Source organism: Eurypyga helias, unplaced genomic scaffold, assembly GCF_000690775.1.
Source record: "Eurypyga helias isolate BGI_N326 unplaced genomic scaffold, ASM69077v1 scaffold5749, whole genome shotgun sequence".
NCBI lineage: Eukaryota > Metazoa > Chordata > Aves > Eurypygiformes > Eurypygidae > Eurypyga > Eurypyga helias.
Window position 1 is genome coordinate 31,129 of NW_010272676.1, and position 9,792 is coordinate 40,920.

A 9,792-nucleotide genomic window follows, 5' to 3' on the forward strand; every position below is an offset into this window, starting at 1 on the left:
GGGTTGGAACTAGATGATCTTTCAGATCCATTCAACCCAAACCATTCTGTGATTCTATATAGGCTCAAAAATAAGGTTAACTAGCTAGCTCAGTGCTAATAGCAGTTTGACTAGGGATCTGTACTGAGACAAGAGGGTTACCCATTCAAGCAAAACCCAGTGAGTTTATGGAGGCTCTGAAACAGCCAGTGCAAACAGCAGTGTCTATTCAGAAATGCTGCAATAACCTTAGCGCTTCTGATGGCATCGCCGTAGGGCTTCAGGGGTTGAGACCATGCTGCCATTGCAAGCAGATACCCCCTAGCCCCCAGTTCTTGTTAGAGTGGAAGTCTCTCAACCTTATTAAAAATAAAAATAAATTAAAAAACCAAGCTTAGAACATTCTCCAATGCTTGTGGAGTCACTTGCTGCCTCCCTGACAGCAGTGTCCCCTCTCTGAGACGTGATGCGATGCTCTCTCTGCGCTGCTGTGTGTCAAGACAGCCCTAGCGTTTTTATTTGCTGGAAGTGCAGTTTATGTGGATCTAATGGTTTTCCTAGAGGAGATTTGCAAGTGTTACTAATGATCTTAGCTAGGAAATGAGGAAGGGAAAGGTTAGTGCCACAGGGAAATCAAAGGAAACCAAATTACATCAAGTCCAATTAAATTGTTTCTATAAATTATCAGAGCCACGTTCCTAAATGGTGAGGTCATTGAGGGAGTTAATAAAACATGTTTGTTGGCTGCAGGGACCCCTGGGAACCTTGGTCTTTATTATCCTCTGGCGTCTGCTAGACGCTCCAGAGTGTCAGGAGCACAATCAGACATAGAGAGCTCGCTTCTGCTCTGTTCATCTGCTGCCTTGCAGTGGCATGAAAGTTCTTCAGCTTTAGGGGGGAATAAATGTGTCTCAGTGTTAGTCTAGATCATTCTGGCTAAGCTATTTGCTCCTCACTTTGAATTTGTGATGCATGGCTTTTCATGGGGAAGGGGAAGTGTTAGTGTCATTCTGCAGAGACCAAAATGTGTTTTTCCTGGGTGTTTGGGTTAGTTTGGCACAAAGTCATGAGAAATACAGTGATTCTACCTTCTGGGGCATAGAGGCTGGTAATATGTCTGGGCTCTTTCCTCTAAATATAGGAAGAAAGAACAGCTGTTGACAAAGCAAAACACTTCTTAGAGTCCAACTTGTATTCAGCAGAAGACCCCTACACCACTGCCTTGACTGCGTATGCCCTGACACTGCTACACAGCCCCTCTGCTACTGTGACGCTGCGGAAAATGAACAGCATGGCTATTACCCAAGGTACTGCGCTCCTGGTCCAATCTGGCCAGTCCCTGACTTAGCAATCCTCTTAGAGAAACAAGCAATTAGCCCATGCAGCCTGAATTTGAGTTACTGGAGAGGACAGAGCCTGTGAGATCAGGGTCTTCCTCAGTTTGACTTTACAGTTTGACTTTGTAAAGCAAGAGTTTCCCTGACTCTCTGCAGAAGGCAGAGTTCCTTAGTTCCATGCGTGCCGCTGATGCTGAAGGAAGGCATGTGCAGCAGCAGCTCTGCAGTGACCTTCCTGTCAGTATGACAGAGTTTGCCTTGTAACATATCCCAGTCCCTGATGGTGTATTTTAATCCAAAAATTACCTAACTTGTCACATTGAGCCATCTTCGTAATTGCACAGGGAATACTTGTCTGCATGGAGAAGCAGTGTGGTTCAGGGCCTGAATCTGTTCTTTGTGTCCGAGCAATAGTAGAATTCGATTCTTCCCCTCTACAGAGGCTTAGCTGCAGTCCTGCTGCAATAACATAGATATTCCACTCTCCTGTGTTTCCAGATGGCTTTACACACTGGAGCTTGACGGGAACTCTTGTTACTGATGAAGATACCTTCATGGGATTTAATGATGGTCTCTCTCAATCAGGTACCTGTACTGCAAAGACAGAGATTAGGGAAAGGGCTGCAACAGCAGGCCACTGGCTGCATGTATCCTAGTGAATTGTCTATATAATGCACTTGAAAACGTCCCTCGCTGCTTTTTTCTCTCTAATTTGTTAGCATTTCTGATGAAACAAGGTTTTGGTGCCCAGAGAAATCTTGTTTAGCCAAGATATTCTGAAAATGGCAGTCAGTGAGGGCAGGGTCTGGATGAAACGAGAGCTCATCAGAGGCAGGTAACATCATGCTGAAAGAGCTGGTTAAGAGCAAATGAGGACAGCCAGATGTGGCCAAGACAGTACCTGCTTCTCAGCCCCAGCTTTCTCACCTTTTTTTCACTCGTTCTGTAAAGACAGTGAGTAATACAGAAGAGTGGTGGCCATATGGGATTCCATCATGGAGGAATAATTTGAAATGGAAATCTGAAAGAAAAATTCATTTAATTTTAGAACTGTTTAGCTCTGTATTTTCAAATGGACCTAGGGATTATATGCCCAGCTTTTACTGGCAGTCACTGGCATTTCACCTGGTTTCCTAGACTTTAACTATCAAAGCCACGACAACAGTGAATTATGTCATAATTTTCAAGTCACATAAAGCCATTGTCTCCTAATATGATGGAGGTGCACCCATGTTAAGGAAGGCTCTAACTTGAGACTGTGAAAATCTCTCGCACAGGAATACAGTTATGAGCAGCAGCAAGGTAGAACTGGGCTGGGAGAGAAATTACTTGAGCATCTTCCTGCTTGATTGTATCCTGTATCTATTGTGTGAAGGAAAGAGCTTGTGTTGAAAGCAGAGATATCTTTGGAAGATGACACATCTTGGGTGCAGACAACTTTTAACTTCATTTTTCTTTTCCTGTGTTTACTTCTACAGACTCTTAACCTTTTTTTTTTTTCCAGTTAACAACTAATCACAGAATGATCTCTAGACCTGCCCTGATTCTCACTTCTAGATGGTGTTTATAGGGGTTTTTTTAATCCCCACTGCCTCTCTCTTTTTCAGTTGTTTCTGCGGAGGTGGAAATGACATCTTATGCTCTTTTGACCTACACGCTCCTAGGAGATGTGGCCTCTGCGCTCCCAGTAGTAAAATGGCTTTCGCAGCAGAGGAACGCACTTGGCGGATTCTCATCTACCCAGGTGGGCTGCCTCTGAAAAAGGTAGCTGCAATGCATGTGTCATCAATAGTAGAAATCAAGTGATTCAGGAACAGTCAATGCAGAATTTCTGTCTAGAGTCTAGACAAACTGTGTCCTCATAAGAGCTGAAACTTTCCAGTGCTCTTTACTGCTTCCTTCTTGGACTGATAGGAAAGGAACCTCGGCTTTGTCCTTATGTATGCCTGTGAGAGCAAAAGTGAACAAAGCCTGATATATCTTTTTCTATCTGAATTAATAAGGAAAATTCTGCTACCAGAAGGTGATGACCCTACAGCACAGTGCTTGTCTGTAAGCTTACTATGCTCCTGGATTTGCCACGATTCTGATCTCTCCCTCTTCTGATCCCTAGGACACATGTGTAGCCCTGCAGGCTCTGGCTGAATATGCTATCCTTTCTTACGTTGGAGGAGTCAACCTCACCATTTCCTTGGCTTCTACTAATCTAGACTACCAGGAGACATTTGAGCTTAACAAGATGAATAAAAAAGTCCTCCAGACTGCAGTGGTACGTGCTTTTGTGTTTATGTAGCCAAATCTTTAAAGGAATCCATCTGATCTGGGTTCTAAATGACAACTCAGGTGACCAGTAATGTTAAAGCACAAGTTTAATACTAAGATCTTGGGACTTTCTGGGGGTTTACAGCTGGGTTCTGAAGTGAAGGAGGCAGCACTCAAAGTTAAAGGCATTTTTCACCATAACTAATGCTTATTTTGTGCTGCTGCTGCTTGTTCCTACCATTGCTAAATGCAGATGGCTGAAAAGAGTAAGCCATACTCCCTTCACTTCGACAGTCTCCTTCACAATTGGGAAGATATTTTATACAGAATAAAGCTAAAACTTATATTCATTTCCATTCTGAGTGCCATGTCTTGTTTGTGTCTTAACTGTGGATTCTCCTCAGATCCCCAGTATTCCAACGGGGCTGTTTGTGAGTGCCAAAGGGGAAGGCTGCTGTCTGATGCAGGTAAAGTTGCCATGGGGCTGGAGAAAGCATATGAGCAGGTGATCTCTAAACTCACAGTCGGTGTGCTAATTTTTTTAATCCCAATTTGCTATGAGGGAGGACATCTGAATGAAATTAGGGAGGTTTAGATTAGATATCAGGAAGAAATTCTTCACAGAGAGGGTGGGGAGGCACTGGAACAGGTTGCCCAGAGATGTTGTGGATGCCCCATCCTTGGCTGTCTTCAAGGCCAGGCTGGATGAGGCTTTGAGCAACCTGGTCTAGTGGAAGGTGTCCCTGCCCATGGCAGGGGGGTTGGAACTAGATGATCTTTAAGGTCCCTTCCAACCCAAACCATTCTATGATTCTATGATTCTAATTTTTCTCAAAGCAATTATATAACGTGGTGTGGCTTTAATTCATAGCAGTAAATGTGGTTGTAGTAGGGTGAACCAGCCCTGCTATAGCTTTACCTATCTATAACTGTTGCAAAGCCTCTGCTGCCTCTGTGCATGCCATTACCGCTCTCTGAAGAGTTCTGGTGTTTGTGCTGGTCTCTGGGGAACGTTTGTAGATGGTATGAAATGTTGGGGTCTAATAAACTGCCCTGATTTGTTTTGGTTTTCCCTCTTGCTTTGTGCTGCAGATTGATGTCACTTACAATGTACCTGATCCTATTGCCAAACCAGCTTTCCAGCTCTTGGTTAACCTGAAGGAGCCCAAGTCAGAGCAGCATCTTCAAGCTCCACATCTCCTGCGGTCAGTCTCCCCAGATGAGAACCCAGAGAGAGGGCACTGGTGGATGATGATGACCCAGCTTCAGATCAGGACCATCAGGAATACAAAGTCATACTGGAGACATGCACTAGGTAGGAAATGCCGGTCTGCATCATGTCCTGCCTGTTTCTCAGAAACCATCTAATTTGCTGATCAGCACGTTCACGGGTACAGAAAAAATGCCAGGTACTTTCTTGCTGTGCTGTCCGTATCTCAAATAGCGTAAGAGAGAACATCTCACAGGCAGAATGCAGAATTTGAGCCATAACTGTGGGCTGTAGGACAGTTATTGTGTGGACATTCGCGAGCCTGGCCTGCTGGCATTAATAATTCTAGTGCTAAGTGTATGTCAATGGTAGAAAAACAAGAACAAAATTTACAAAGAGGGAAACACCTTAGGTTTTTATCATTAAATTTCACTACTACCTCCCCTAACACTGAAGAAGACAATGCCATCTGCTTGGATCAGGAGGAAAGAACAAGTTCTGGATTACTTTCTAGGTCTTCAGTAACAGGCTTTCCTTAAAAGCTTAAAAGGGCTAGATGATTTCAGCTGGTTAACTAATATCTTAAACGTGTCAATAGTTTTTATAAATATTACTGACTTGACTTTAATGTTTGAGTTGCTTATTCTTCTGTTTTGGATACCAAAAACCTAACAGAAGATGCTTATTGCCCTGGTATGAATTTGGAATCTATGATAAAGGCACAATATATGCAGATAGTTGTTAATTAAGCTCTCTGAAGCTCATTGCTTATCTCCTTATTCCATATAAAGACATTTAAAGTAATTTTTTAAAATGGCATGATAGTAAATCTCTAGAAGTTTCATTCCTACCTCTCAAAGCACTTTGCAAAGACACGAGCAGTTCCATCTCATTTTATAGATTGGGAATCTCAAGATATTAAAACAGCTTGCCTATAGACTAACAGCGGGAAGGATCATTTCTGACCTGTATTTGATCCACTTACGTGTTTTGCTTGAACACGTTAGCACTGCTGCAGTTACCAGAGACCAGTTACTGCTGATCTCTTCACAGAATGTTTTGATTTTTAAGGAGATTGTTGGAAAGTTGGCCCAAAAGAGGGAAAGCCCCAACCAGAGGAAATAACACAACTGGATTAAATAAGGATGGCTTACAGCACCCTCTGTATAACAGAATAAAGTATTTCCAAGAAATTCATAACTGATCTGCATATTTGTGACCAGGAGCGTGGCAGGTGGTGGGGCTACAGCTTCACTGAACTGAAACAGCCCAAGTCAAGTGGGCAGCTCAGATGTAATTCATGGAAAAGGACAACTCTTGCTCCCCTATCAGTTTTGTCTCCTTCCTTCCTGCGGAGGCAATGCCGTACAGTGACTGCAGCCCTGAGAACGGCTGCAGTGACTCCAGACAAAGATGGGATCTTGTTATCTCTGTCAACATGCTTGCTCCTTGCTCACACGGCCACGCTGCTGGCAGACGCATTTCCTCTGATTGCCACAAGCCCATGAAACCCTGGGACAGGCATTTTTCAGCCTGGTTGAATTCTTCCTCCCTGCAGTAACAACAGCCGGTGACGAGCAACTCAAACTCAGCATCGGGGTTGGTCTGGCTGTATATAACACGGTATCGCTTTCTCAACCTCTTCTCCCCCTGCCTCAGCGCTGCAGCTTGGCTTGCAGAGGCAGGCTTGTGAAGTCCTGTCAGTCCCTCGAAGATGCCTGTAACTAAGGAGGCTGGCCTGCATCAACACAACCTTTCTGTTGTTATTTCTGAAACTCCTGCCCTGGGAATTGCTGGAGCAAAGACAGACATTTGAGAGGAAGCCCAGTCCAGGAGATTGATTGCTTGGAAAGAAAACAAAAGCAAATGAAATCTTCCCTTTCCTCCCCTTCTTCCTGTAATGATGCTCTTTTAACTCCTTCATCATCTGATGTAGGTGGGGCAGCTAAGGATGACAACTGAAATACTTTGAGCTGGGGGTGTTCTTCAGAATGTAATTGGTTTAAATGTCACACACAGTGAAGTCCTTGGGGCACTTTCAAGGAGTTAGGGAGAAAATAGTGTGAGAAATAGAAGGTTGTGATATATAACAGAGAACGGGGAAAAATGCAGGTGAAGGGATACAACAGGATCTTTTAGGCAGTATGGTGCATGGAGTTGGATCAGGATTAACAAGGCTGAATGTCTCTGGGAGACTGTGAGCCCTGACCTGCCTTCCACAGAGCCAGCTGGATCTGTCCACAGGCCATCCCATGCCACTGTGGGCGTATGGACTTGGGTGTGGTGTCCCGTCCAGGCTGGCTCCGTGTGGGGCTCCTGCAGGCTCACACACCCACCCGAGCTGTGGAGGTCTCTGTGTGGAGGTCTCCAAGGAGCCCTGCAGGAGCCAGTTCAGAGCTGGCAAATTTGCTGCTGGAAGCTGTGTACTGTGTTCTCTCAGTGCTGGGCATGAGCTAATGAGCTCTCCTGGGTCCAAGCTCGTTGTCTTTGTGGTACAGCTAAGCAGCAAACAGGTAAGCTGCCAAGGAGGGATAGTTTAGAGCTGCCTGTGTGTGAGTGCAGAGAAGAGAGCATTGTTCTGGAATTAGCAGGAGCTGCTTTGTTGCTATGTTGACTATTCTGCCATGCTGCAAGAAGCTGAAATCTTTTGCAACGGCTCCAATAAACTTTCCACCCCTTCCTATGTGGGGCTGTTGTTTGAGGTTTTTTTTTAATACCCACTTCAGTAACAAGTCTGAGTTTCAGCGGTGTTTTGGAGTCTCCGTTGGTATTACAGAGGACAACATAAGCAGTGAATTCTTTAATGCTAGTAACTAGAGAGTGAGATTGCTGACTCATTAGCAAAGACACTTACCTCAGTGTCAATTAGATGCTGGAGGGAAATGGCCATTTATGAAACCCCAGGGTTGAATGACTCTGCCTGGTATTGGGAAGTGACATTCCTCTTGCACCACAATCCATTTACAGCCCACCACTTAGGAAAGATCAGAAGTTTCTTCTACTCCAAAGGGTTATTGCTTTTACCAAGTGCATTTGCTCAGTGGTTAATTGAAAAACAAGGCAAGCAGCTCCACAGGAGACTCCATCCTTCCTTCTGCTTTCTGCCTCTGTTTGCCTGGACACCTCCTACATCTCTGCTCTCTGTGACTTGTGCTTAATTTTTGTTGAATAAAAGCAGCAAAGAGGATTTTTCTAAAGCCAAGTAGACTGTGGTGTTCAAGAAGCCCTTCAAAGCAGGTTGGATCCTTTGAATTTCCTCTGAAGTTTGTTTCAGTTGTTCTCCATCCTGAGTTGTCCATGTACCATTTGTTATTTTGGATCCTGAGTTGGTTTTCATTCTTTCTCTCTTTTTGTTCTCATGGGAAGGTGGCTGCATTCTGGATCTTCCAACATGGCTGTCTTGGAAGTGCCATTGTTCTCAGGGTTTCGCGCAGATATTGAGAGCCTAGAACAGGTAAGATGCTGGAAGGAGAGTGCATGATCCTGGGCCAGGACCTGGCTCTCTAATTGGCAGGGATTCCCTTTGGGGAGCAATAGGAAGCAAATGCCATTGGATGTTGGAGAACTGTCCAAAAAGACACAGTTAAAATTGGGAGGGCAAGAGATTTCACTTGTCAAAATATATTTATCTGAAATGAGTAAATGGATGTTCTGAGCAAGATTAACAAATTCACCGAACATGGCCAAACGAAGGTTTATTACTGAGCACAGTGCACAGTAATTAAATGAGACCCATTTGGAAATGCTGAAGTGAAAATGTGCTCTAACAGGAGCTGTTTATGGCGTCTTAGTGGGTTGTGTTATCTTCAACATCTGGATTCCATTTCATTGGAGGCTCTGTGTCTTGGAATTTTTTGCCTCTTTTTATTTTTTTTCCCCCCTTCTGGGAGAACATCGTGTTTATTGCGAGCCAAACTGAGGTGGACAGAATGTGCCTCTTACCCAGCCAGCCCTCTATGGGAGAGGAACTGTAATCTTTAGCTTTGCTTTCTGTTTTGGGGAAGCATTACGGTGTATTCACTGGTGGGTTTTGTGCTGCAAGTTAAGATTTGTGTAACCTAAAAGGTGGTAAATCCTTGCATCCTTGAAAGCTGGTAAAGAGCTAAAGAGTATTTTGCTTCCAAAAGATGTCTGCTGTTAATAACTTCATCAACATTACACTGGGGGGATTTGGGGAGTGAATTTTAAAGCAGAATCATAGTGAAGACCAGGCAGTTTAATTTAGCATCCTAATTCAAGGAAAAGCGCGCATTGCTTTGTCTTCTCTAGGATTTCACTTGATTTGGCTAATTTATAATATAAACACCCATGCATTTTCTTGGAGAAAATGAGACCAGTATGTGCCTGTTCAGGGGCTTACAATCCATATCCAAATCTGCTGTCAGTCAGTCGCCCAGGCTGTCACTGAAGCCAGAGAAACTCGTGTCTTAGCCCCTGAAAAGAGTTGTGTTCCTTCGGTGCTGGGGAGCTGCCCTGGAATACATTTGTACAGAGGTGTGTCGATCAGGTATGAAATTGTTCTGTGAAGGGAAATACCCAAGTTATTTCATATCTGCCCACTAGCTGCATGCTGAGAATTCGGGTTTCCAAGGCATGCATGTAAAATGTATCAGATTTATTTGCCTGTTGGTCTCGGGGCGTGATGTTCTCTCTCATGTGCAACAAACGGTGCAACAAACGGAACATGGCAATTCGGATAAGGCAAGAGCACCAGTAGGTCTCCAGTATCCCTGTGGTAAGAGGAAGGGAAATGAGGTGAGGGGGCCTGTAGTGGGTTTGGTTACTATTTTATCTTCTCCTGCTGACTAGCATGAGTCATTTGTACTGCTTTTAAATAAGCCTCTTTCACAGTAATTTACATAAATAATGGCAGAAAAAATATGGATGGAAACCTGGCTTAGGGCCAGGGAACTCAAAATGGGACAGGAGGAGAACAAAAGGATATCTTTATGGTGTTAAACCCATGGAATGTTATATCAGCAGAGGAAAAGGAGGAGTAAAGAG

General features: G+C 44.1%; 1 protein-coding gene across 1 annotated transcript in view; it reads left to right on the forward strand.

Moving 5' to 3' along the window:
- The window catches only part of CPAMD8 (C3 and PZP-like, alpha-2-macroglobulin domain containing 8), a gene marked incomplete at its 5' end in the record, with an annotated part of 50,637 nt that overhangs the window by 29,067 nt on the left and 11,778 nt on the right, over nt 1–9,792 (forward strand). The window contains 8 exon segments of the mRNA XM_010159205.1: nt 1,121–1,286; nt 1,815–1,901; nt 2,924–3,060; nt 3,430–3,585; nt 3,983–4,045; nt 4,671–4,821; nt 4,824–4,893; nt 8,155–8,242. Coding sequence (XP_010157507.1) covers nt 1,121–1,286; nt 1,815–1,901; nt 2,924–3,060; nt 3,430–3,585; nt 3,983–4,045; nt 4,671–4,821; nt 4,824–4,893; nt 8,155–8,242 — 918 coding nt within the window.